Source organism: Acomys russatus, chromosome 20 (assembly GCF_903995435.1).
Source record: "Acomys russatus chromosome 20, mAcoRus1.1, whole genome shotgun sequence".
In the NCBI taxonomy this organism is placed as follows: domain Eukaryota; kingdom Metazoa; phylum Chordata; class Mammalia; order Rodentia; family Muridae; genus Acomys; species Acomys russatus.
Window position 1 is genome coordinate 2,806,103 of NC_067156.1, and position 27,623 is coordinate 2,833,725.

The 27,623-nt window shown below is 46.0% G+C and overlaps 1 protein-coding gene across 1 annotated transcript in view; it reads right to left on the bottom strand.

Moving 5' to 3' along the window:
• Positions 1 to 2,572: 2,572 nt before the first annotated feature.
• Positions 2,573 to 27,623, bottom strand: part of Ankrd29 (ankyrin repeat domain 29) — a 50,786-nt gene continuing 25,735 nt past the window's right edge. The window contains exons 5-10 of the mRNA XM_051163754.1: positions 27,274 to 27,372; positions 22,959 to 23,057; positions 13,570 to 13,668; positions 11,536 to 11,631; positions 9,887 to 9,985; positions 2,573 to 2,680 (exon numbers count right to left, since the gene is read on the bottom strand). Of these exons, the coding sequence (XP_051019711.1) occupies positions 2,573 to 2,680; positions 9,887 to 9,985; positions 11,536 to 11,631; positions 13,570 to 13,668; positions 22,959 to 23,057; positions 27,274 to 27,372 (600 nt within the window). The remainder of the gene's footprint in view (positions 2,681 to 9,886; positions 9,986 to 11,535; positions 11,632 to 13,569; positions 13,669 to 22,958; positions 23,058 to 27,273; positions 27,373 to 27,623) is intronic.

Genomic DNA, 27,623 nt, shown 5'->3' on the forward strand with positions numbered 1-27,623 from the left:
CCTCTAGAGTCCACTCGGGCAGGGGGTCGTCGCAAGAGACCACTCGAGGACCACAGTGTTGATGCAAAGGCACAAGGTTTATTGCTGACAGGTGTCAGGGGTGCCTCAGCACTCACTCGGGAGGGAGGCACACCAAGTCACTCTTACAGACTGCTCATTTACAGACTGCTCATAAAGGCTAAAACCGCAAAGGTTAGGAGGGGCTGTGTGCCCTATGTTAGGATTGGCTCTGGTGGTCGCTAGGGGTGCTTGTCTAAATATTATTGGCTATTGCAGGGGTCGTTGGTCTTGGGGGCTATTCTTGGCAGAGAGGGGTGTTGGGGGGGTTTCCAGAGAATTTCCAGATGGTACTTTTCTGAAAATTGTTTATCTTAGTAGAAATTGTTTATCTCAGTTGGCCACTTTGATCTCAGAAACTGGAACTGGCCTTCAATTCTTTCTGGGTCACTTTCCCAAGCTTGTCTGGGTCACATGCCCAGGCTTAGGCTGAGAGAGAGAGAGCCTCACACAGTTACAGATTGTTTACAGAGGAACTTTTAGTGTTAAGTCTTTGGATGGAGGGTGGCTGGATTGCTAATGAGACTAATATAAAGTAAGAGTCCTTTACAAGTGTGCAAACCAAAACATGGTTCCTGAAATAACAGACCTTTTGTTCAGTCTTTGGTAGATTCTTAGCCAAATTACCTGGCAGGCAAAATATGATAATTGCATCTAGATCAAATAATAATTCAGATTCTTGTTTCCTACAGTACAATGGTCTTTATCAAGTACTGCCAAAGGTACTGAATGAACTTCATGTTCATAAAATTGTTCATATAAGGGACAAGCCAATGTCAACAGGCTTTAATGGACCATATGAAGTTCTTAATACTGCTTTATTCTTTTGGCATTTTATTTTTGGTACCTGAAATGCTATTTTGTTTTAGATTTGTGATCACAACTGGCTCTGGAAGAGAGACAAATAAATGGAAAACACGCAAAGAATTTAAGTCTACATTATTTTCTTCTTCAAGGCAAATATAGCATATCAAAATTCCCGTGAAGGAAATGTGTACTTGTATAACTTCCCTGAATAAAAGGGTGCCCATGGGAAATTGACACTGATCTTTAACTACCAAAATATTTGTATCTGGCATTCTAGCAATGCATATTTTTCTCATTCTTTATCTTAATATTAGACTGGGGTTTCTGTGAGGCGCTCAGGCTTTATGCTTCTCTGAGAGCATGTGCTGTCTGTCGCTGGCTTTATAAGCAATGTTTACCAAAACCTGTTCATTCTGAGTGCATTTATCATAAACGATTTTAAGACACCATCTTGTGATTTCAAAAGTTCTCTCCTGGTATTTACTGACTTAAAGGTAATGCTTCTGGTACGATTACCTGTTAGTTAAGCAACCTTAATTTAGGATTACTTTCCTTCCACCTAAACATGACTTTACGTAGAGACTACTGGTTAGAAACAGGAGCAGTATACAAGCAAGAACAGTGACTGTGTTTAACCGTGAGAAGTTCTACTAGTGTCTCATATGGTGCATTACAGAAGAACGCCTGGTCTCTGGATGTGCAGTTAGGCACTGACAGAGGAAGTTAGACACCATTGAAAGGGCATTGAACACCAACTTTAGACCCCTGCAAAGAAATGGTTTGGTGACTTGGGTTCTTCCCTGGAACCAAATCACCCATGAACATGCATAAAGGAGCCCCTGCTAAGCACTGCCTTCTACATGGATCCTCCACAGTAGTAACAGTAACAGCGGCAGGACGTATGGACATCATATTTCACCCGATGAGCTCAAAGTCAGTGTCCCAGACTGCGCTGCGGGACGCTCCGGGTTCCCCCGCACACTGTGTACTCACCTCTGGTTCTCGAAATGGACGTCAGACAATACAACCAGAATCAAAACTCAAAGAGACTTGATTCTGGATTTGCAGCTTTGGGGTTTTCTTTTCCCCACTGCTTTCCTCCTACACTGACAGTGTGGACTAGGAGATGAGGACTTTACATGTCAGGAGTAAGACCGGGGTTTTACCAACAGATACAGTTTATCTCTTCTGTGTGTTAGTGGCCTGTCTTTGGACATTGTGGAATGTCACAAGTGGATCTGAAATAACGAATGCTCATGCATGATTGGTTCATGGTAATTACGGCTATCTTTGGGTGGTAGAAAATGCTTTATACTGAAGGGACATATGTAACTATGATGGATGCAATGGGTTTTATCATGGCTACATTTAACACAAAAGCAAAAATACATTGATTAATTACAGGGTCACCTTTGACTCTTAAAGAAAAAGCATTTTATTTCACTTTTTAGCACTAAAACCATGTTCACCACGGAGTTGAAGTAAGGGGCTCATGTTAGCATAGTTGCAGATAAGTTCCTGTGGAATCTGTGAATATCCATGTCCCTGAGGCCCAAGACACAGGGCAGTGTGAGATGCCCACTGTCACTAAGGGGATGTGGACCCTGAGGCCTTCCTTAGTTTAGCACAGTGTGAAAACCCACAGGGCAGACATTCCTTCTTCAAAGAATTTCCAACATTACTAAAAACCATTTCTTTCTGGACATTCTTATCTGTCTAAGACGGAACACGGTTCGTTCTTTCGAGGCTCTTCTTTCCTTCCTAAGAGGTTCAGTATGCGTTCATTTGTGGTTAGTTGTGCTGGAAGCTCATTGGCCTGAAAGAAGATGAGACAGGCATTAGGGCATCCCCTCCCTGGTGTGGTCCTAGGGACTCTAAGGAGGCAGCCACCCCAGGCGTTGCCTGTCACTAATGGAAAAGCCTCATTGGACATACTGATTTGTAGTGGGCCCTGGGGTCTCCTTTAGTGTAGAAGTGCACCTGCTATTTTCTTACCTCAACATTAACTTCATATTTAGCCTGGAGAGCAGGGCTATGTCTTATAAATGCTGCCATCCTCACTGCAGCACAACGCTCTCCACATCTAATACCTGCTCTATAAATACAGGCATTTGATTTTTTTAATATTTAGATTATTACATGATTTTATTATTGTCCAATATAAGGACTCAAGATCTTTTTTTCTGCCACGTTTCTATTTATTTATTTATTTATTTATTTATTGATTGATTGATTGATTATTTTTAACATTTCTCTAATTTCTGTGTGCTGGTATGCACGCACATGCTCATGTGCACTCCACAGTGGCATGTGCAGGAGTCAGTTCTCTCCTTCCTCCACTTGGTTCCAGGTCTTGAACTCAGGTTCTCAGACTTGTTACCAAGCATCTTTACATGCAGAGCCATCTTTCTGGTCCTTCAGTTACTATTTTCATGCATGCATATTTATGGGGTACAATGTGATAATTGATACGGAGATATAAGATACGATTACTGAATCAGGATGTTTAGCATCTCTATTCCCTTAAATATTCACTGTTGCTTTGTTAGGGAAGCTCTGACCAGACTTTAGTTTCTTATAAACTACACAACAAATTTGTGTAAAACTGTATCACCTGCTGTGTGACTAGAGTTTTCTCCTTCTATCCGTATTTTGGCATCTGGTTTCTGACTTGCCTAGACTGCCACCCTCCTCATGCTCTGAGCTCTGCCTAGGACTATACTCTTTATTCTTTGCCTTTACGAAGTCAACTTTGTAGCTTTCATATATAATGAGGAGCTTTTGCAATAAGACAGGTGCTGTCTGATGGGAAAGCCAAGTGAGGAAGCACGCGGGAATGGCACACCCCAGGAAGGCACAGTTTCTGTGGCTACATCTTCCTGCAGGACCCTGCAAGTCATCACTCTGCTGGTCACCGTGTCACCTGCTGAGACACATCAAAAAGCATTTAGGGAGCTAGTTTCTCCCATAGGTATCATGTGTTATAAGGAAAATAATTCTCAAACTTCCATGACCTCAGGACTGCTGTACACTCTTAAATATTATGGGGCACTCTGGTAGGTCTTTAACTTAGAAACGAAATTGGAAAAAAACCATATTTCTTTGTTCATGAAAAATAAAAAGTCTACTAAGGGTTGGTGTACAAAATATACTTCTACAAACACAACTGCATTTTCAAAAAATGTTAGGAATATAGCATGGCTAATCAGTCTTACATTTTTTATTTTTTAGTGAGAAGATTAACAGAGGGCAGCTGGATTCTTTTTTGTGCCTCTGCACACAGGATATGGTGATGTCTTGGGTCAACCATGTGATGAAAATGCATCTGCGCAGGTGTGGGCAGTTTGAAAAGGAACGGGGAGCCTAGTATCCACACAAGTCACTGCAGATAGGCTTCTGTGATAAGGCACTGCCACTTTCCAAGAGTCTCCTGCCCTTCTTTCTTCCTCACCTCTCTTTTCTCCTTCGCCACCCTTCCCTCTCTCCCCTCTCCTCCTGTGGTGCAGCAGTTCCCATACCAGAAGGAAAGCCCACTAACACACATGAATTCCTAAAAGGAAGCTCTTTAATCTTCAGAAGTAAACAACACAAAGTCCCAACGAGTCCCAGAAAGTCACGAGACCAAGGCCCCTTTCCCTACCAAGGCTACATAAACACAAGGTCTAGGATAAGGAAAGCACTTCGACCTGTAGAGCGACCTGCACGTTGAACAGAGCGCTCCAGGGCTCTGCCTTTCATGAGTGGCCTGGGCTTCTGGAAACCCGATAGCCTCAGTGTCCTCCCTGTTGCTACAAGCAGACCCTCACCTAGCCTCCTGTGTGTAAACTCAATAGACACTTTGGGTCAGTGAGTCTGAGTTTGGTGGCCTCTTTACTCTGCTCTGTTGTCAGTTTCTTATCTCCTCTTTTTTCCCTTCTCCCTCCCCTCCTGTTCTCTCTTCCTTTCCCTCCCCCCCTCCCCTCCCCTCTCTTCTTTTTTCCTCCCCTTCAATACTCTCCCCTCTCTCTTTTTTTTAATTTTTAAATTTTATTTTATTAATTTATTCTTATTACATCTCAACGGTTCTCCCATCCCTTGTATTCTCCCATTCCTCCTTCCCTCCCATTTCCCCCTTCCTCTCCTCCCCTATGACTGTGACTGAGGGGGACCTCCTCCCCCTGTATATGCTCATAGGGTATCAAGTCTCTTCTTGGTATCCCCTCTCTCTTTCTGTGGTTTTTTCCCCTGTTTTGGTGAAAAGTTCTTGCGATATAGACAAGGATGACACATAATTCACAATCCTCTGCCTTCATCTCCTGAGTACTGAGATGACAGGCATTTGCCACGGTGTCAAATCTAAGATGTAGTTTCTTGTTAACAGTCACATGGGATCTGGAGGTGTGTCACGAACTGCTTTGTACTTTGTTACATGGAAACCTACCGGTTCTAGCATTAATCATAACAGTTGGAATATATTAGCTTACTTAGCCAGGCTCAGTAAATACTGCACAAACATTGGCTCATTTCTTTGTGTCATATCAAAAAGTCACATTCACTACAATTATAACTAATTCACCAGACCCTCTGGCCTGGTAAGCTTGTAAGCCCAAGTACTGTTCTTCCAAATAAAACTGGAGTTGCTCAGCAAGTAGATGAAATTGCATGCAGGCCTTAACAGTTGAGTTAATCCCCAGGCCAATGCTGGGGTTCCACAGAGCAGCCAGAGAGCAGGATCCAGAGGTTTGACTTTTGACCTCCACACACACACCTTAGCAAGATGTGTCTGCACTCTTTCACACATATGTATAAAAGAAATAGTTTGAACAGAAATGGTGATTGATTTAAAAAGTTGTCATTCTGCCCTGCAATTTCAACATCTGCCCAGGAACCAATCACTGTTCTCAAGTCCATAGCAACTTGGATTATTTATTTCTCCCTCTTTCAGGGAGGATATTAAAAATTATGTAGCAACAGTCAAAACTTAATAAACTTAGTATTTCTGCTGCTCTACCAGGTAAAACGATTGACAAATCTTAGAAAAGAAGAAGCTCAGCCACTCCTCTCTTTGGGTAATGTCAAAGCATTTCCTGTGTCCGTGTTATGGTTCACTCCATTAGGCCTGTGATTCCTTACTTGCCCTATGCCGCCTCTGAATTCTGCCTGTGATTCCTTACTTGCCCTATGCACCCTCTGAATCCTGCACTGTGATTCCTTACTTGCCCTGTGCCTCCTCTGAATCCTGCACTGTGATTCCTTACTTGCCCTATGCCCCCTCTGAATTCTGCACTGTGATTCCTTACTTGCCCTATGCCCCCTCTGAATTCTGCCTGTGATTCCTTACTTGCCCTCTGCCTCCTCTGAATACTGCACTGTGATTCCTTACTTGCCCTATGCCCCCTCTGAATCCTGCCTGTGATTCCTTACTTGCCCTATGCCCCCTCTGAATTCTGCCTGTGATTCCTTACTTGCCCTATGCCCCCTCTGAATTCTGCCTGTGATTCCTTACTTGCCCTCTGCCCCCTCTGAATTCTGCCTGTGATTCCTTACTTGCCCTCTGCCCCCTCTGAATTCTGCCTGTGATTCCTTACTTGCCCTATGCCTCCTCTGAATTCTGCACTGTGATTCCTTACTTGCCCTGTGCCTCCTCTGAATCCTGCACTGTGATTCCTTACTTGCCCTGTGCCTCCTCTGAATTCTGCTTGTGATTCCTTACTTGCCCTATGCCCCCTCTGAATTCTGCTCTGTGATTCCTTAATTGCCCTATGCCCCCTCTGAATTCTGCACTGTGATTCCTTACTTGTCTTATCCCTCCTCTGAATTCTGCCTGTGATTCGTTACTTGCACTATGCCTCCTCTGAATTCTCAGTTACAGAGAGCAGAAACTATAAATTCTGTTCCCAGAACAGAGCGCAGTGTGCAGTATCTAACAGGTGTTCCATAGAGATTTGTTACCCAAAGTCCTTTTCGAAAGCTACTGTGGGGATATGCCCCTGTAATCCTAGAACTAAGGAGTTGGTCATGGTGATGAGAAATTTAAGGACAGCCCTAAATGCAGGAGACAAAACACAAAACACAAAACAACAAAACAACCCAAGCAACTAAACAAGATAAGATACGAACTTCGAAGAGTTCTGGGTTGCTGTTAGAATCCAACTCCCTTGCTTTTGGGGCTGAAATAAAAAAGGCTGGTTTCTCTTACATGGCTTCTCCTGGTGGCCAGGTGTGGGATTCCATCAGGGACTCCCAGGACTGTCAGGCTTTCTGCAGTATGAGCTTCCACAGGTATGTTAACTCCTCTAGGGAGGCTAAAAACTCACCCTTCTGTCCACTGAGAATTACCCATGACCATCCCATGGCGGCTAGTCCAATAAGAGAACCCATGGGAAATGCATTTTTTTTCTGGTCTCTGTTTTTTGTTTCTTTGGTTTTTTTGTTTGTTTGTTTTCCTTGGTTTTTCAAGACAGAGCTTCTCTGTGTATGAGTCCTGGCTGTCCTGAACTCCCTTTGTAGACCAGGCTGGCCTCAAACTCACAGAGGTCCATCTGCCTCTGCCTTCCCAGGGCTGGGATTAGAGGCGTGCACCACCATGCCCAGCTCCAGTTTCTATATTTAGGGTTCGTTATTCAGGTTTCCCAGCCTTAACTTAGTCCAAGATAGCTTGCCACCAGTGTTTGATTCCTCTTAAGAGTTCTGTGTACAAGGCCAGAAATAAGGTTCAAAAGATGGGCCATTGTGACTTCCGCTGGCTTATCACCCAGCCAGGCCAGCTAAGAGAAAATAAACTTCTATATCTGGGGGAAGATAAGCAGCAAGGATAATAGAGAAGCATTCTGCAAGCTTCATTTCCCCAGGAATGGGAAAGAGTACTTCTGTGTGCTCGGTAAAATGGAAAGGGTCATTTCTATGGACCCCTCTTAGTGGGTTCATCATTTGTGTGCTCTGTGTGATAATGGATGCACACGCAAGCAACATGGAGGCCAGAGGAGGGAGTTGTTTGTGCTCCTTGACCACTTTCTGCTTTATTCCTTTAAGGCAGAGTCTCTCTTCCCTGAGACTGGAACTTATGATGTTCAGCTACGCTGGCAGCCAGCAAAACAGAGCAATCCTCCTGCCTCCACCTTCCTCAGTGCTGGGGTTTCAGGGCAAAGGTAGCATATGACAAGCTTGTTACATGAGTTTCGGGATCCAAACTCAGGTTCTGACTGTTGTGCAGCCAGTTCTCTTAGCAACCATGTCACCTTGCCAGCTTCCATGGTTAGTTCTAACTGTCAACCTCACACACCTGCAGTAGCCTATGAAGTGTTTCGGTGAGAGAGTACTGCATCCAGCTGGCCTATGGGCGTGCCTGTCACAGACTTCCCTTACATAGGACTAACTGAGGTGAGAAGACCCATGCCACCTTGGGCAGTTCCATTCTCTGGGCTTGGGTCTGTTAAGTTTCAACCCCTGGACAAACAGTTGAGGTGCCTAATGAAGAGGTCAAAGCAGACCTGACCTCCGTGTGCTCCCAGTATCCCCCAGTCCCTACCTGTTCCAGGGTCTGGGCTGCCCCCTCCCACAGAGGCTCTCTCCTGTGTATCCCAGACCTTTTGGTTACCTATTCTCACTGCCTCGCTGTAGCTCCTTTTGTAGCTTTGGCCTCCTGGCTGCTGTACTTGACTCTGCTCTTTTCCCTTCCTCTTCTGCTCCTCCTACATGGTTCAGGGTCACGACCAATCAGGACAGATATGTCTGCCCCTGGCCGTGTCCTCCAACATAGCTATAACAAAAACTTTCCCCTCTGCCAAAGCTAGGAGCACTCATGCCCTTTCCTTTCCTTTTATTTTTATTTTTTTATTATTATTCAGGGTCCTGGACTGTGTAGGAGTGGAGAAAGGGAGCTGAACGCTACACATGAATACATTCCTTGTTCTGTATTCTTGACTGTGGGTATGATGTCACTCTCTGCTTTAAAGTCCCGCTGTTTTGATGCTGAGCAGTGATGGAGTGTAACTTGGAACTGTGAGCTTAAGTAAACCCTTCCTTCCCTATATTGTCTTTTGTCAGGCTAATTTTTTTTTTTTTTTTTTTTTTTTACAGCAACAGAATCCAAAACGCAACACCAGCACTAACAGGTTTCTTTTAACTTCCAATCTGCACACATGGTAACTTGAGCAGGCAGCAAGGAAGAGGAAGCAGAAGGAGAAATCTTTCTATTGTGATTATAAACTCTCTGGTTCCAAATTTCATCCAACTCTGAGGACTTAGGATAATAAAACTATGCCCTGGTGTTGTAACAGCTTTCCCTCACCAAATCCTAAACACACTCTAGTCATCCTCAAGATGTAACTCACAGCAAAGGTGACAGCTCTCGGGACACTGACGTTCTTAGGCACATACTTATGACCTCCTTCTCCATATCAGGAAGCCACGCCATCGTAAGCTTCCGATTCCTTGCCACCACCTCTCAGATGATGGTATTAGCACCATGTACTACCACTATTGGTTTATGTCTTATTGGGGGATCCTGCACATTAGGCGCGCCCTCTGCCGGCGGAGCTACATCCCCACCCCAATGTTTTGCAACATTTATGTGAATAAATAGCTAGAGAAAGCCATGGATGACAGAGGGGACTTTTTTTTTTTTTTTTTTAAAGCACAATTCCACAGGTCTAAATGCATTGGCTCAGACTAACTAATAACTGCTGTCCTCCATGCTCTGTATTTAGCTATAAAAATCAAGAGAGAGGCCCAGGAGATGCCTGTCCTGCACGGGGGCCCAGGAGATGCCTGTCCTGCACGGGGGTCCAGGTGGTGTCTGTCCTGCACGGGGGCCCAGGAGATGCCTGTCCTGCACAGGGGCCCAGGTGGTGTCTGTCCTGCATGGGGGCCCAGGAGATGCCTGTCCTGCACGGGAGTCCAGGAGATGTCTGTCCTGCACGGGGGTCCAGGAGATGTCTGTCCTGCATGGCGGCCCAGGAGATGCCTGTCCTGCACGGGGGCCCAGGAGAAGCTGGTCCTGCATAGGGGCCCAGCACAGTTGAAGAAGAGGTTGAGTGGGTACCTTGTTTCTCAAAGCTGGATCTGCACCTGCTTCCAGGAGCAGTGCGACTGTTTTAATATTCCCGCTGAGCACTGCTGCATGGAGAGCCGAAGTCCCATTCTAAGAGAAACAAGAGTTTGTGTCAACGGTGAGTTCACAGCCTCCAGAGTTTTACCGAGCTTTCGTCATACACCAGCTGAGTGATCTGACGGCAGCTCCGCAGTCTTACTCCTTTGTATCTTCCCTTGTGCTTCTTAAAGTCACATCAGTGCCTACAGCAGTGTCCTCAGACACACAGCTAATGGCTAGATATATAGTCATAGCCTGCTAGAGCAAGAGAGGAACATTGGCTCCAGTGGGCACAAGTATCTGTGGATAGCACTATGAAGCAAGCTAGGTTTCCTACTTGATGACTCATAATCCCCATGACTTTGTAAAAGTTAAAGAATAGATTACACCTAGAAAAAAAATTCTAGTAGAAAGCTCTGGTTGCTTTCAGACTTTGAATGTTAATTTGCTAAGCTGGTATTAGCTCAAAGGTCTACAGGTTAGCCAACATGCATGAGATAGCCAATAAAGGGTGGAAAAACAGGAAGCGTGTGAAGCAACAGGAGACACCAACAAGTCCACTTTAAACTTTCTTTTGTTCAGCTTCACTTTCGTAGATAAATTCGATTCCCAAATGATTATAAGTGCTACTTCCCAATACCCAAGTTCATGGAAGACCAGAAATAGCTCATTATGAGAAGGGGCTGGGACTGACACACTGAGCACAGCGATTCTTTACTAAAGGTCAGCAGGAACACGTCGGAGAATGTGAAGAGCAGAAAATGTTTCCAATGTGGACAAGGCACATTTGTGGGGTCATCCCAGGGCAAAGAGTTTGTATGCCTTGGTGTATCCTGAGGGCACAGCCTCCAAACTGCTAAGCCACGGTGTCAGCTTAGGATACACTTAGTGTCTTTTGTTTAACAAAATAAAATGCTTCCAGTCAACAAGCTGCCGCTCATGTCCACTGAAAGCTAAGAAAATCTTGTAACATTCGCAAATATCACTTTTTCAGTATATTTTTTTTTCATAAATTAAAATTATTGGTGGCAGCCAAACTCATTTGTTGTTGCCAGTTTCTCTAGAGACCCTGAGATGGCCGACTCAGAATCATGAAGCTGCAGCGGGGATTGTTGGCTCCCAAACCCAAATTCACCAGATGGTCCGCAGAGGTTGACTTTATGTTATATGCACTACAGCACAGAAATATTTCCATGCAAAATAGCTCCAATTGACGAAGCATTTCTAGTCTCCAGAAAGACACATTTTGTGAGGCTCCCAGATGTTTGCAGATAATTTTATGCTTCAACTAACCAAGCAGAGCAGGCCATTACTGAGGAAGATGATGAGAAAAGTGTGCTCTGTTTTGAGTCTTCAAACGATATCAATACTTTACAATTTTTAATGTCTCAATTATACTATTTTTGTCCTGAAAGGCTAGGTATTAGGAGAATGTTCTATTTACTGTCTTCTCATTTCCATTTGGACCTATGTGCTGCCATCTAATGACAACCCAGTTTTATCACAGTCTCCAGTATTTCTTGTCTAATCTCTCTCTCTCTCTCTCTCTCTCTCTCTCTCTCTCTCTCTCTCTCTCTCTCTCTGACATAATTTGTTCTTACCTTCAAAATACCAAGAGTAGGTGAGAATTTGAGCAACTCCTCTATGACGTCATTATACCCTTTGTTGGCCGCTTTCAGCAATGCTGTAGTACCATCCTGAAGGGCAAGGAGAACATGGGAGTTATTACACACACTGTGTTGGCTGAGAACTAAACGTCAGCTGACAAATCAGCAGCATCTAACTCTAGGGCAGGCTAGAGCACATCAGGCAGTAATTCAGCATGAGGGTACCATCCATAGTGGGCAACTGTGTTGCCTTAGAAGCCTGCCACTCGATAACGTAGATGCCCCTCCAGTCACTGAGAAGACAGTGTCAGGGACAGGGGGATTTCAGGACCATATTTGAAGGTTGTTGGTGGACCCAAGAGGCCTTCCCTGTAGTTCATGACTTAGCAGAGATTGCTTAACTGTCTTTAATGTTTTATTGCTGGCTTAATGTTCTTGTGGACTGTGTGTAGTTTACTCTTCTTCATCCAAATGCTGATTTCTCTACCCCACTCTATGATCAACACAGACATTACATTGTGATGTTTATTCTAAGTATCTCTAGTTTCAAGCTTGTGTGAACATGTCACAATTGTTCTCTGTTATGTCAATAAAAACAAACTACCCAATGCTGAACAATAATAGGGAATAGGGTGGGACATCCTGATCCAGTGACAGGAGAATGAAGCCACGAGAGAAGACCAGGAAACATCATGAGAAATGAACCCGGCCTAGGAGGTGATCTAAAAGCAAGTATAAAGTGGGAAATCAGGATGGCTGGAAGCTATACTAGCATGGAGGTTTAGGATGGAGGAATTACTGCATCTTGTTGTAGGCTAATTAAATAGATCCTGGTCTCTCCGTGTGGTAATTTGGGTATAAATCCTGTTAATGAGTAACTTCTGATTTCATTAAAATAATAATTCAGTATTAAATAATCCATCAATATCCTATTGTTGAACTGCATTTAATGCCTTAGAAATGTATACAGTCTGGATTCACCTGCCTCATGTATTTATTCACTATATATGGTGGTGGTAATGTAGGCGGAACAGGTCAAAATTTGATTAACTTTTTTAAAAAATGCATAGACAAATTTTAAAAATCCACTTATGGTGATAATTTTTTGGCTAAAAAGGAGACTTTTCCAAATTGTCAGTGCTTCCTGCTTTAAGTATCAATGGCTTTGCTTGGAGGCCAGCTTCTGCACTGTTGCTGCCTGCCAGCCTCTGCACTGTTGCTGCCTGCCAGCCTCTGCACTGCTGCTGCCTGCCTGCCTCTGTACTGTCGCTGCCTGCCAGGCTCTGCACTGTCGCTGCCTGCCAGCCTCTGCACTGCCACTGCCTGCCAGCCTCTGCACTGCCGCTGCCTGCCAGCCTCTGCACTGCCACTGCCTGCCAGCCTCTGCACTGCCACTGCCTGCAGGAGAACTTATCTGCCATGAGAAGGAGGAGGATGCAATGGGGGAATTTTTCTTTTTTTAATTCAGAGGTGACGGGAAGACAACAGGAAAGTGGGGGTAGAGTAGGAGAGCCGGGGAAGGGCAGGATAGTGCCTTCAGATTTCCCTGTTCTGAGTTTAGGCTTGGTAGGCAAACTTGAGCAACACAAGCAAAGGTGTAAGGGCAGACGTCAGACACAGCAAAACACAAGCCTCATAACTTAGTGCTGGTAGAATCTCTGCAAGTTATCTTCCCTCCAATGGCATAGGCAGGCAGGGTTCAGCAACACCCTCGGAAGCTGAGAGTGGGAAGAGCAGATGCTTGAGGGATGTAGCACAGCGGCTTACGGCCGGGAGCTGGAGTAAGATGCAGCAGCCCAAAATGGGCTGGCTGTCCTCGAACCCACTTCCTTCTAAGCCTGCACATTCCCTTCATGCCTGAGTTCAAGTAAACAATACCCGTCCCCAGCTCCTCCAGAAGTCGTCTCAGATGGAGGCTGGAGAAGCCGACAGCACCTGTGGAGTTTCTACTCAGTTGGACTTTGTCTTTGTGCTAAAGAGCAGGTGGTGGTTGGAGGCCCAGTCAGTGGAAGGGCGCTGTCTACTCACATTGCGTGCAGAGTCACGGTCAGCTCCCCGTAAAAGCATCACTCGCACTACCTCACTGTGGCCCATCTGGGATGCGATCCACAGCGGCGCGGTTCCATCCTGTGGGAAAAGGATGTGGCCAGTGTGACAGGGGTCCCACTCACTATCCCAGAACCTCAGGAACACCAGATCTCCAAAGTTTTAACAGCCTGGAAAGTATCGACTCTCTAGCTGGTCGGCACACCCAAGAGTGATGTGGAGAAGAGGGGGCAACCTCAGCAACTACTCATGTCCAAACTTTTGTCCTGCTGGTAGTCTTTAGAGATAGGATTTTGTGTATTTTAGGTTGGATGCAAACTCACTATACAGCATGCCACTTTCCCATTTTATATAGTGTTGTATGGAACCTAAGGCTTTGTGCATGGTAAGTAAGCACTCCACCGAGACACATCCACAGAAGTCTGGCTCTTTAATGCCAGAATGAAGAACAGATCAGGAAAGGTTCTGTGGGCCTCTTACTCAAGCAAGCCCTGCTATGCGCCACAAGACTGCAGAACTGACCTCCCCTAGCTCCTCTGTGCTCTCCTGTGAGCCATACTAGGATGCCACAGTGTGCCCTGCCAGCACGCGTCCTTCATGGAAGAGTGGGGTCATGTCTTTTACTCTTGTATTTGGTACCCAAATCCCCCATGGCTACATCAGGCTTTAAGGAAGCATGGACTTATGTAGAAGAGATGCTCCTCCCAGGAAGGGACACAGCCTGACTTGTGTGGCAGGGCACTTGGGGTAACATTTCTGAACACTGTTCATTACAACACCCCTTTTCTCACAAGGATGAGAAGGTGAAGCAATAGAAGAAAAGGAAGAGGGAGAGTTTGGCAGCAAGTCTGTCAGAGAGAAAACAGGAAGCCTTTGCAATGTGGGAAAGAAATGCAGGAGAGGAGAGGAGCTCATGTTTTCTCCCTGCCTGGCTTGAATCTGGGTATGAGGAGGGCACAGGGGTGGGTGGCTGTGCAATACAAATGCCTAGATAAAGTACTGGAAGGTGGGGTCAGATTAAAAGGGAATTTTCTCCCTTTCATGGAACAGAGCTCAAGAATACTGCAAATACCTTGAAGGAAGATTGATGACAGAAGTTGTCTGGACCATAAGGGTACCTGAGTGATTCTGCCAACAAATAGGATCCACATCCATCCAGCATCTGGTTATTCCGGAGTTCACCATGCTGGTGGGAAATTGGAAGTGCTGAAGAAAGTGTCTTGAAATAAGCGTGACGTGGAGGAAGATAAGGACACAGGGAAATGACTTCATTGGCAGAGTCAAGGGCAGAGCAGCCCACAGGGTGGAACCACAGGGACTATCTAGGAACCAGTGCTGTTGGAGGACCAGAGAGGCCAGCTCAGATTCAAGAAGGAGTCATCACGCACACACGCACCCCCATACCTGGGCAGTAGCCTGACTTCTGAGAACTAGTTCACTTTGGAAAGAAGAGCAGGAGGATGGTACCGGATCCAGAACTGGAGCGTTTTAACTGCTGAGGTCATCACGGTAATATGTCCAAGAGTCTGGATTACATATCTACCCATGGGAATGAGGGCTAAAGAGCAACATGATACCATGGTGGACTATGACATCACATCTTCTGCTGCAGTGTGGAATTTCAATCCAAGCACAGCAACTGATGTGGGTACACAACCACTGTCGATTGCCATTTGGCAAAGCATTAGAGGGTGGACTTTGGAGCTAGGTAGCTGAAAATGACAAATTGAAAGGCCAGAGGGATCTGAGATACAGAGAATGTTGGCACTTGTGTCCTGGTAGAGGTGGATAAAGGAGCTAAAAGGGGGGCGGGGAAGCAGAGGAGAGCTAAAGGCCCCGAGCCTGCTTCCCACTTCCTTTACCCACCTCTCTCAGTTTCCTGGAACTACTCTTGAATGTGGATATGATCATCAACAAATAATTTTTACTAGAAGTACAAAGTAAAAGCATAAACTAAAGAGTTGCTTCTTATTTATAAGAGAGCCTCCACAGTTTTCATTAGAGTCTCCCAATTGAGGTTTAAGCTAAGTATTCATCCATTCAAGCAATGAATTATGAAACCCCTTCTATGTCTCAGGCAGAATATAGAGCGAAGTCTCTGTTTTCAAAGGAAAGTCTAGAGGAGGAGGAGATAATGTTGAGATGTCTGTCCAACTACAAATGATAGTGAGAAAAATGTGCACAGTGAACTAGGAAAGGGAGCCTCTCACTTCCTCCACCAGAGGGCAGCAGGGAAAGGAGATCGGCTGCCTTGTGAGTGTGCTTGTCTCCACCAGAGGGCAGCATGGAAAGGAGCAAATGTGCTTGTCAAAGGCTTGGCTGTTTTTAGTAAAATAGTCTGTGGGAAAGTGCTGAGACATCCACACTGAGAACAATTATCACTGCTCTCAATTTATAACAGCCACAGCAATGCTCAGATCTATCACCTTAATTAGAAACAAAATAGAAACAAGCAAAACAAAAGCCAGTCAGCACTTCCTGCCAGGGAGCCCTTGGGCAGCATCTCTCAGCCTCAGTATCTTCTGCACAGGGAGCCCTTGGGCAGCATCCCTCAGCCTCAGTATCTTCTGCACACCTTACAGACACATGTACTACCTTGCTGAGGAAGCACAGGCAAAGCTGGGGAGCACAAAGATGATGGGGTCTTAGAAAATGATTACTAGATCTGAGTGCTGTTTACCATAAGCCCCTGACCTGCACAGATTCTGCTTCCTCAAGCTCTGCCGACCGATTTCTTTTACCAAGTCTCCTGGCAAGTGGATAGGGAGCAGGTAGCCCTGCTGACTGGTCAAGGACATGTGGGGCCCCTCGTGCACCTCAATACTAATGATTGTGCCTCCAGATTTGACGATGGAACTCAGGGAGTATGTGTCAGACCATACTGTCAAGTCCAACTATGTACTATCTAGTGGCATAGGAGATTCCTCTTTTTGGCTGTCCCGGACCTCACTACGTAAACCAGGCTGCCCTTGAACTCACAGAGATCCACTTGCTTCTGCCTCTTGAGTGCTAGGATTAGAGGTGTTTGCCACCACACCCAGTGCTTTCCCTTTCATAATAAAAACAATGAAATATAAATCAAATTGTTTCTCTTTTCTGGCACTTTTGGGTGAATTGGAATGGGCAAAAAATATTTTAAAACTTTTGACTACTTCTGGACAAAAAAAAAAAAAAAAAGCTTAAAAATTTATTAAATGGAACAAATCTGTGGCGTGGAAGTTATAGCCTCTACAGTTCTCCCTCTCCCTCTCCCTCTCTCTCTCTCTTTCTCTCTCTCTCTCTCTCTCCCTCTCCCTCCCTCTCTCTCTCTCTCTCTCTCTCTCTCTCTCTCTCTCTCTCTCTCTCTCTCTCTCTCTCTGTGTGAATGGGTGGGTGTATGCTCATATGCATGAGGGCACAGGTGGATATGGAGGTGGTGCCCCTCCTTGAACTCGCCCTTTTGTCAGTGAGCTCCAGGAATCGGCCTCTCTTCCCCTCTCACCACAGTCTCCTCACCACAGCCGCATCTTGATTTCTCTGTGTGCTTGGGGTTTCCAACCTCAGGTCCCCATGCTGATGTGTCAGGCACCTCGCTGGCTGAATCACTTCTCCTGCACCCCAAACTACTTTTAAAAAGAAAAGAAGAAGCTTCGAAGGTTGTAGCTGACAATAAATATTTGTGTTCACACCAAGGGAGAGAAGATTTACATTTCCTTCGTAGATCAGATGAAAGAGAACTAATAGGTGAAGGGCACACAGGGACTGGAGGCCACACAAAGAACAGGAAGTATGAGGGTTGCATAAGACCTGTCAACCCAGTGAGTAGCAACGTGCTGCCCGTGCCTGAAGTTGTTCCACACTTGCTGGTAATTACAGACAGGGCTCAAGGACCAAAGGGACGATTAATAGGTGACTTTTGCATTTCCTATCACACTGTTGCTATTTTTCTGGCTACATCTTATGTATGCTACAGATAGAATAATAACAGCACTCATGGCAGAAACGAATCCATGATCTTTTCTGGGTTCCAAAGCCTGCTTAGAAACCAGCCATTCAATTCCATGGGAACGCGCATGTGAAATGCTATATGCACTCTGCTCCCATGGCCTTCCAGTCCTCAGGCATGAGCTGTGCCCATCCATAGGCTTCAGGTCTGATAGTCCCCAGGACCAATTCTAGTGGTAGTTGGGAGTTCTCAAGATGCAAGTAACTGCAGCAGTAGTGATGGAGGTAAGTAACAAGACAACTTTGCTACCAGTGTTAGTCCAACCAGGAGCCACTGCAGGAAGAACTCTACTGGGGATATTTTCTATCATGTTCATAGCAGTTAGAGAAGGAAGTTACTATCCTGGGTTTACAGTTGAACGCCAACTAAAGTCAAGGGAAAATGGGCCACTTGCTCAAGGCCATGGAAAAGTGGAATGTTTCATTTCTTAAACATGCATGTCTTTATGACTGCCAGCTTCTCTCTGCCTGAAGACCTGAGCTGGCTTCGTGTTCCTAGAGCTTCTGTGTTGGCCACAGGATGGGCTTGCAGCTTCCTGACCTCCCTGGTGCTTTGTCCAAGTCATGGTACCTTTTCTGGCAGTCAGTAGGCCTTTCCAGGTGCCTAGCAGGTGCCGAGGGCCTGAGAAGGCCCCCTACCAGTGTTCCTACAGGTCAGCCTCAGTCTCCAGTGTGTGGAATCCCACGCCAATCTGGGAAGCTCTTGTTTCTCCCATTTCAAGCCTCCAAGCTTGTGAGCCAGCAGAATATTCACTTTCTGGGTTCCAGAAATTCTGTGTCAAGGGCTTTTGTTAGGCCAGAGGTTCTCAGCCTTCCTAACGCTGTGCCTCTTTAATACAGTTTCTCATGTTGTCATGATCCCTGACCATAAAATTAGTTTCATTGCTGCTTCATAACTGTAATTTTGCTACTGTCATGAATGGTGATGTAACTATCTGATGTAGGCTATCTGATATGGGACCACTGTGAAAGGCTAATTCACACATACCCCATCCCCACTAAAGTGGTCCTGACTCACAGGTTGAGAACCACTGCGTTAGGAAAGAACTAGACTCATTAGACGGCCTTTCTGGCAGATTCCATACAAACACTGAGTGAGGACAGGCCATTCTTATGCTGGGTAAACAAGAGTAGACTTCAGTAATGTAAGTGAACTGACCTGGGGAAAAGTGTGACTCAAGGCATTTGGTTGAGAGAGGACACTGGATAAACTCAGTATCTTTGCTAGTGATTAAGAAGGTTTGACTCCTGTCAGGTTCTCCTAGAGAAGGACACATGGAAGAAACACAAAGGAGTTTTCCAAGTCCTGACCTATTAAATAGGACAATGCTGAAGGGACATGCCCAGCATCACACCATCCCAGCACTGACTGTGGCTTGCTCTGTGGCCCAGCACTGACCATGGCTTGCTCTGTGGCCCACCACTGACTGTGGCTTGCTCTGTGACCCAGCACCGACTGTGGCTTGCTCTGTGATCCAGCACTGACTGTGGCTTGCTGTCTGACCATGCCTCCTCGGCACGAAGCGCTAACAAGCTTAGTTCTCAGGGATAGAGTTACAAGGAAAAGCCATTCAGTCTGCAGTCCTGATTCCCTGACGTCACAGCGAATGTCACCCTGACATCATAGCAAATGTTCAGCTGAGGGACTTCAGAGCTGCTTCATTAGCAACTTGTCACGGATGCTAATGGCAACGCTTTGCAGAATGGCATGTGCGCACATGTGTGTGCATGTGTGTGTGTGTGTGTTTGTGCATGTGTACGTGTGTGCATGTGCATATGTGTGCATGTGTATGTGAAAGCGGGTGTCCATAGAGGCGAGAATGGGAAAGTGCATGGGTGTGCATATGTGCAGACGTGACACGCGCTTCTAAGCCCGGAGCTGGGGACAGAAGGGGAGGGGGAATCCCTGGGACTCACTGACCAGAGTCTAACAGAAAGGTCCAGGTTCCAGGGAGAGTCTGTCTCAAACCAGAAGGGGGATGGCTCCTAAGAAGGACACTTGAGATTGGCTTCTGGCTTCTGTGCACATTACACTTGTGTGTACACACACACACACACACACACACACACACACACACGTCAAGTTTATTTAAAAATATTAAGAATTAGAGAATCAGGCACACATTCTTGTCCTTGCTTTATCAATGAAGACTTTCCTGATGCAGACAATGAGCTGGCGGGGACTGCAGAAGAAAACACCAGCTCCAGACACCCTGCTGTAATGTTCTGCCCTGTGCAAGCCAGGAGAACTTTAAATAACGCTTTTCTTGGACTGCCAAATAACTTGTAACCAAGTCAGCCTTGCTTGTAGTGCCTCTGTCATGTCTACATTCATTTTCTTAGCCAGAATGACGTCAGCAGAGGTGGCTCTTCATCCAGCACAGAGCAGGAATGATTGACCTGCACAGGGAAGTCGCTAACAGAGAATTACAGGCTCCTGGCAGGGCACGAAACTGGGCACTCTTTGAGGTGAATGCATGCAACAAAAAAGGAAGCATCTCATTGTTCCCCCACCTCAGATAATTCCTATTTTTTTTTTTAATAAAATATCTTTCCTGAATGACAGCCTTTTCAGAGCTGGACTCTTAAAGTCACAAAGCAATTTGTTAGGAGCAGCCTGGAGGGGTGGGGTGTCCCTTGCTTTTTGAGCACAGGGCCAGGTGCACCGCACTCCTGTGGAACGCGAACAGCTATGAGGTGCTGTAGGGACTGCTGCTGTGCTGGCTTACATTTTAACTTCCTGGTTTCAATGGCAACAGGTGACTCAGTTCAGGTTGAGGCGCTCAGGCACCCGTGCAGGCTTTGAAATATCAATCCCTATCAACTTGGGTATTGTTTTTTAAGCACGCATGACTGTAAGAATAGGCACAATAAAATGTATTTTACAAACAGACTTGTTAAAGAGGTAGAACTTATTTTTGCAAAGATGCAATGAAAAATAAATAAAACCTTTCAATCCTCATAGCCTCTCACTTCCAAATTCACTGGGAACCTGTGGCGATAAGGACCTCCAAATCAAACTCAACGCCACTGCCACTCAGAGACCACCAATTCCTTTCATTAATTAGTACAGAATCCTTCTGAGTCAAAATAAGAAGGGTTAACAAAATATTAAACTCCAGCTTCTAAATACCAACCTTGGCAAGCTTGATGTACAATTGTTTTCTTGGTGTGTGTATGTGCTCATGTACATAGGTGTGTATGTGTGTATGTGTGTGTTGTGTATGTGTATGTATGTGTATATATATATGTGCATTGTGTGTATGTGTTTGTGTATATTGGTATATGAATATATGTTCATGTATATAGGTGTGTGTATGTGCTTATGCATATAGGTGTGTGCATGCACATACACACACACACACACACACACACACACACGCACACACACACACACGTGCCCACACACATTAATGTGGAGGCTGGAAGTTGCCCATGGGTATGATTCTTCAGGAGCAGCTGACTTTGTTTTTTGAGACAAGGTCTCTCACTGGCCTGTGGCTCAAATATTAGTTGAGCCTGTCTCAGCTCCTCCAGTGTTAGGATCACAAGTGTATTCCACCATGTTGAGCATTTTCACATGTGTTCTGGGGCTCAGATACAGATCATGCTTGTTTTACTGACAGCTTCCTCTTCATGCCTGATGTGCAACTTTTTCTAAACTGCTTCCTTCCCAGGAGCATTTCTAGAACCATCTAAAGCTGGAAAAAAACCTTTAGAAAAATCCTAAAGTGTGTAAGTTTATGCTTGAGCCTGGTAACTGCTCCCGAGATACTAACAGAACAACTGTCCAAGTTCTGAGAGCATGAAGGGGCGGCCAGGCACCCTCTTCCTAGCCTGACGCTCAGGTGAAGGCTCAAGGTGTAACTGTGAGAATTACACAGCAAGATGGCTGGCTGGGTAAAGGTGCTTGTAACACAAGCCTGACAACCTAATTTCAACCCCTAGAATCCAAGGTGAAAAAGGACAGAGCAGATTCCCAAAAGTTGTCCTCTGCTTTCCACATGTATTCTGTAGCACACATGTGCACCCACGTGCACACACACTCACAAATAACACATTTAGTGTAGTTAAATGGCTCCACAGAGCTAAGCAGGTGCATGGCTTCAATCCCAGCTGAATCATGAGTGTGGGGCAAGCCTGGCCTCAAAGACAAAACCAGTCCCCACAACCAAAGCCCAGTTATTGGCAGAGCTGGTGTAGAAGTCTCGATTGCTGACAGCAAACCTACTATACCCATTCTCTTTTCTCATTCCCTATGCACTGAGGCTAATGAGGACCCAGGAAGCCTATGGGTCCCATAGCTGAGTATTATTCAAACACCCAGGCTTCCTACACCAGATCAATCATAGCAGAAACCTGCCCTGGGGTGTTACTGCTTAAGAAACAGTAACTTGACTTTTCTAAACAACAACAGCAAAAACACTTTCACAGCAATGTTTTCTTAAGCTCAGGTGCAATGAATTAATCAGCACAGATGGTTCCAACAAAATAACAGAATAATGAGCTAGCTACCTTACGTTTATCAAATATGAATCGCCCCCTCTGTTATCTTGTTTTCCTGAGCTCTAAGTATCAGCCAATTGAATTGTCTGATGTTAGCAGATGCCAGATATCAGACACTCGTAAGTGAAGTCCCAATGGTGGCATGACTGTGAGCAACGAAGGCACAGAACCCACCCATGATATGCTGGTTTCAATGGCAACGGCTCCTCTTGGGTTGCTGAAACCAGTGCTAGGCGGGAGCCACGGCAGCCTATCAGGAGAGAGGCGGGAGCTATGGCAGCCTATCAGGAGAGAGAGGCGGGAGCTATGGCAGCCTATCAGGAGAGAGGCTGGAGCTATGGCAGCCTATCAGGAGAGAGGCGGGAGCTATGGCAGCCTATCAGGAGAGAGGCTGGAGCTATGGCAGCCTATCAGGAGAGAGAGGCGGGAGCTATGGCAGCCTATCAGGAGAGAGGCGGGAGCTATGGCAGCCTATCAGGAGAGAGGCGGGAGCTATGGCAGCCTATCAGGAGAGAGGCGGGAGCTATGGTAGCCTATCAGGAGAGAGGTCAGTTGGGACTTGTCTCTGTTTACCTATGTCGCAGGCCAGCCAACACTCTTTACTTCAGCACAATCATAATTTATTTGAAGAGGAGGTGGCAGAGTGTGTACTTGACCTCAGACATTAAACACGTTTTTAAAGTGCTGACTAGTGATGTCAACCTGAGCTCAGAGGCATCCAGCTGAGCTCAAAGCACAGAATCAAAGGCATCTTAACCACTTCTCCTCACAGAAGCAGGGTTGAAGGATGCCTATGGCGCCAGCTTATGCCAGCCACGTGCTGCTCCAGACACCTGGTGCTCCCTGCCTCGTGCTCCGCGGACTTCAGCAAGGGACATTACCTGCCTTGGCTGGTTGACTTTGGCTCCTGAAGACAGCAGTAGTCGAATGACATCTAAGTAACCACCTTGGGCAGCTAGGAAGAGGGCAGTGGCTCCGTCCTAAGAGATAAGTGTTCAGATTCAGGTTTCATGTTTATTTTAAAAGAAAAGTAAAGGTACATTACTTAATAAAGCGCACTATTTACATTCTTTTTTCTGCCTCTCTCTCTCTCTCTCTCTCTCTCTCTCTCTCTCTCTCTCTCTCTCTCTCTCTTCCAATTAAGAGCTATTAGGTAAATCACTAGCCTGGGGCCGCTTGGCCAGGGAACCAGAGGGATCTACCTGTCTGTCTCCCAGGTGCTGGGATCCTATGCATAAACCACCACACCCAGGTTTTAAAAAACATTTTAAGATGTATTTTATTGAATGTGTGTGAATGTTTTGCCTGCACATATATGTGTACATGATGTGCATGTTTGGTACCCTCAGAGACCAGAAGAGGCTTTGGATGTCCTGGAACTGGAGTTACAGATGGCTGTGAGCCGCCACGTGGTGCTGGGAATAAAGCTTGGGTCCTTTGCAAAAGTGGCATGTGCTTTTAATAGCTGAGCTATCACTCCAGCAGATGGCGATGATGATGATGATGATGGTGGTGGTGGTGGTAATTGTGATGGTGATGATGGTGTTGATGATTTTACATGAGTTCTGGGGGTCAAGTTCAGGTCTTCATGGCAGGAAGCAAGCACTTTTCCAAACTGAGCCATCTCCCCAGATTCCATTTTCTGTGACTTTATGAATTAGGAGTTCGTATCTTTTCCTTGGCATCCATCTTGCTCCTTTATGCATGGCCCCTCAACACATAGTTTCTCTGAGTATTAAAGGGCTTAGGGGATCAGTGGTGGAATGTTAGCCTAGCATAAAAATGATTTCAGAAAAACTTCCTTAGAGAGACTCTTCCCAGCCTCGTGTGGTAGCACACGCCTTTAATCCCAGCACTCAGGAGGCAGAGGCAGGTGGATCTCTGTGACTTCTAGGCCAGTCTGGTCTGTAGAGTGAGTTCTAGGACAGCCAGGGGCCAGGGCTACACAGAGAAACCCTGTCTCAAAAAAACTAAAACTAAAAAAAAAAAAAAAAAAGACTGACCCTTCACTTGCTGCTCCCTGCCAGCCCAGCAGCAGATACAATACTATAAACACAGAGGACGAACTGCACAGAGGCTCTACGAGCTTTTTTATGTTGAAGGGGAACTTCTTTCTTTCTTTCTTTTTTTCTTTCTTTCTTTCTCATAAACATGTCTACATGTCTTTCTGGTTTCAGCAAATTTACATTTGCAGACGGGGCAAGCCCTGTAGCTTCTGCTCCATAGTAGAAGTCCTGGCCACCTCCATGTGAAGTTAACACCTAGCTAATTACCACACTGCATGCTGGGAACACTGACAAGCTGAAACCCCAAACATCTGCAGCATAAGTCCAGCCGGGTGTGTCACCTGGAGCGGGCAGGATTTCCACTGAATGTCTACTGAGCTACCAGACTACCCTCAACGCAATCATTAAAAACAAACCTGCCTATAAGCAGTTTTAGGCAGATATTTGATTATGCCTACACATTTTAGCTGCTTCTTCATATACCAGCGCAGGAACCTTCCCCTGCCCTTAGCTGTGGCTAGCTCGGCAGACTTTTCTGAGACAGACTACACATTGTGTTTCTTACTGTGTATTACAATATTTAGTTTTGTGGCCCAGGCTGTCCTTGAACTCACAGAGACCCACCTGTCTCTGCTTCCCCTAGTACTGGGATGAAACGTGTACACCACTACATCCAGATCAATTGTTTTTAATAGAAGCATTTGGGCCATTTTATGAAAGCAAAAAGGAATTTACAGCATGTGAAAACTCCTAATTCGCCTTATAACAGAGAGGAATTTACTGTGAACAGGAGCTCTGAGAGCCTTCTGGGTGGACACTGTCTGATGAGTGCAAATTTTATATCCATTCTCAATTCAGACTGCTAGCTCAGGGTCGTACTGTGAAAGTCAAAATTAGCTTTCTAGTCCCAAAGCCTCTAGGCCTTTTGGGTCCACCTGCCCCCCATATAGTAATCTAGATTCTTAGCTTTTCCTTGCTTGCACAGATCAACAGAAATGCTTTAGCCATGCATTTATTCCCCCCCCCCCTTTTTTTCCTCTGTATGTGCTCAGCTGTGCACACAGGTGTGGGTACAGGTGTGCCTGCATGGACACTCGAGTGTATAGGTTGGAAGTCAACATTAAGGATCCCCAGTTGCTCTTCACCTTATTTTTGCAGATGGAGGTCTCACCAAACCCACAACTCAGTGCCTGTTTGGCAAGGTGGGCTGGTCGGCAAGCCCGGAAGTCCTCCCCTGTCTCCTTCCCCTTTCCAGTGCACCTGCAAGTGCACACCACAGAGGCCAGCTTTGTGTGCTGGTGCGGGAAGGGGGGGCGGGGGTGGGGTGCTGGGGGCGGGGCGGTGATCTCAGCTCAGTGAGGTTCTCAAGTTTGCACAGCAAACATCTTTCCTACCGAGCCCTCCCCGAGCCCTGCCGGGGTTTCTCAGGACTCATGTCAGAACCTCCTCATGCTGCAGCTCAGACCTCAGAGATGGGCTCCGCTGGTCTGAGGGGATGTCTGGGACTGGCAGTTTGGAAAGCACCGCAGGTGCGTCTAATGGGCAGCCCAATTGAGAGGCACTTCCTGAGAGTGGGACTGAGGAGTTCAGTCATCCTGAGATCAAGGCTTAAAGCCTTACAAACCCTTAAGTGCCAGAGGGTTAGGCTAGTTGCTATGGACTTCAAAGAGGCCTGAGATTTGTGAGCGTTAATGAGGCAAGCTCTGGAAAGGATGCTCAAATGGAAACGTGCACACCTACACAGCCTATTATGTGGCTGCGAAACCCTAATGCCTTTGGCAGAACGCCTCACAGTGTACTTGAAGAATGGCCTAAAATACAGTCCCTGGATAACCGGAAGCAGGGCTCTCTCCCTCCCCACCCTGAGACCTCATCCCCCCATCTCTTATGTTTCCTACAACATCAGGACAATAACAGTTTTCATGAAGCCTATGGAATTACAGTGACAATTACAAGGGCCCGCGGGCTATGCACTAATTGCCAATTAGCCGCAAACAGACCCACGGTGGCAGCGGATGCCCTTCAGAGACCTACTTTGTGCACACATCTCTAGGCTTTTCACCTCCCATTTCTCTCTGGCATGACTTGATTTCTTCTCTTGGTGGCATGCTGCACTAGGAGTGGCAGGACACTGTACTAGGTATGCACTCCACTTGGCAACAGGAAGGTGCTGTCCATACACTGGACCATGGGGCTTGCCATGGTGTGGGTGAGCTTGTACCAGAAAGCAGCTTAACACTATAAGGGGACTATTTCAGATGAGTAACAGATTTAACAGAGAGAACAGAGGTGAGGAAATACATGGTTTCTATGACAGGGAAAGCTCATCTGATCAGCTAATTTTCTCTTGGTGTCTCAAATGAAAAGCCCACTGTGTTAGGGGTGGAAAGATGGCTTAGTGGTTAAGAGCACAGACTGAGGACCTGAATTCAGTTCCCAGCACCCACATCAGGTGGCTTACAACTGCCTGTAACCCCAGCTCCAGGGTATCTGACACCTCTGACCTCTGTGAGCACTTGCATTCATGTGCACATATATGCCCCCCTCATAAACATAAGTCAAATAAGAAAAATACATCTTCAAAAACAGATGCGTGCTCTTTTTAGTGCGCTAAAGGATACTTGAACCTTGGCTGGTGCTATAGTTTGAGCAGGACCCCTGGGCCCAGATCTGCTCATCATAATGTTCTTCTTGTAGGTTTCTAGGACCCTCTGGATTCTTCTATTTCCCCATTCTTTCATGCTTCTCTCACCTAGAGTCCAGTAAACTTCAAACCACTACCCAGATCTAGCCAATGGACAGGACATTCTCCACAATTTAGTGGAGAGTAGGGTCTGACTTTCACACGAACTCTGGTGCCCCATATTTGACCACATTCCCTGGATGGGGAGGCCTGGTGGCACTCAGAGGAAGGATAGCAGGCTACCAAGAAGAGACTTGATACCCTATGAGCATATACAGGGGGAGGAGGTCCCCCTCAGTCACAGTCATAGGGGAGGGGAGTAAGGGGAAAATGGGAAGGAGGGAAGAATGGGAGGATACAAGGAATGGGCTAACAATTGAGATGTAACATGAATAAATTAATAAAATATATTAAAAAATACTTGAACCTGGAGTTTCTGACATTGGAATTTAGGTTGAATGTTAGCTGTGGTCAAGGCATAAGCAAGTGCCCTCTTGAAACACTTACATAAAGTTGGTCGTGGATGTTGGCTCCATGCTTCAGCAAGGTCTCCACCACTGGCATGTGCCCATACTGACTGGCCGCTAACAGGGCAGTGCCACCATCCTATGGCAGGAGAGGACATGCGCATTATATCATCATCTACATAGAACTGGCTGAGGCTACACCCAGAGATAATAAAGCCACCCTCCTTCTGTCATCATTTTTACCTTGTCTTTACTTTTTAAAGACTTGCTTTATCTCTTATTTGTACGTATGCATATGTGTTTGTGTGTCTCTGTAAGTGTGTGCCGTGTGTATGTGAGGGTGCTCACAGAGGTCAGAAGAGAGTGGGGGACCTGAGAGTTACAGGAGGC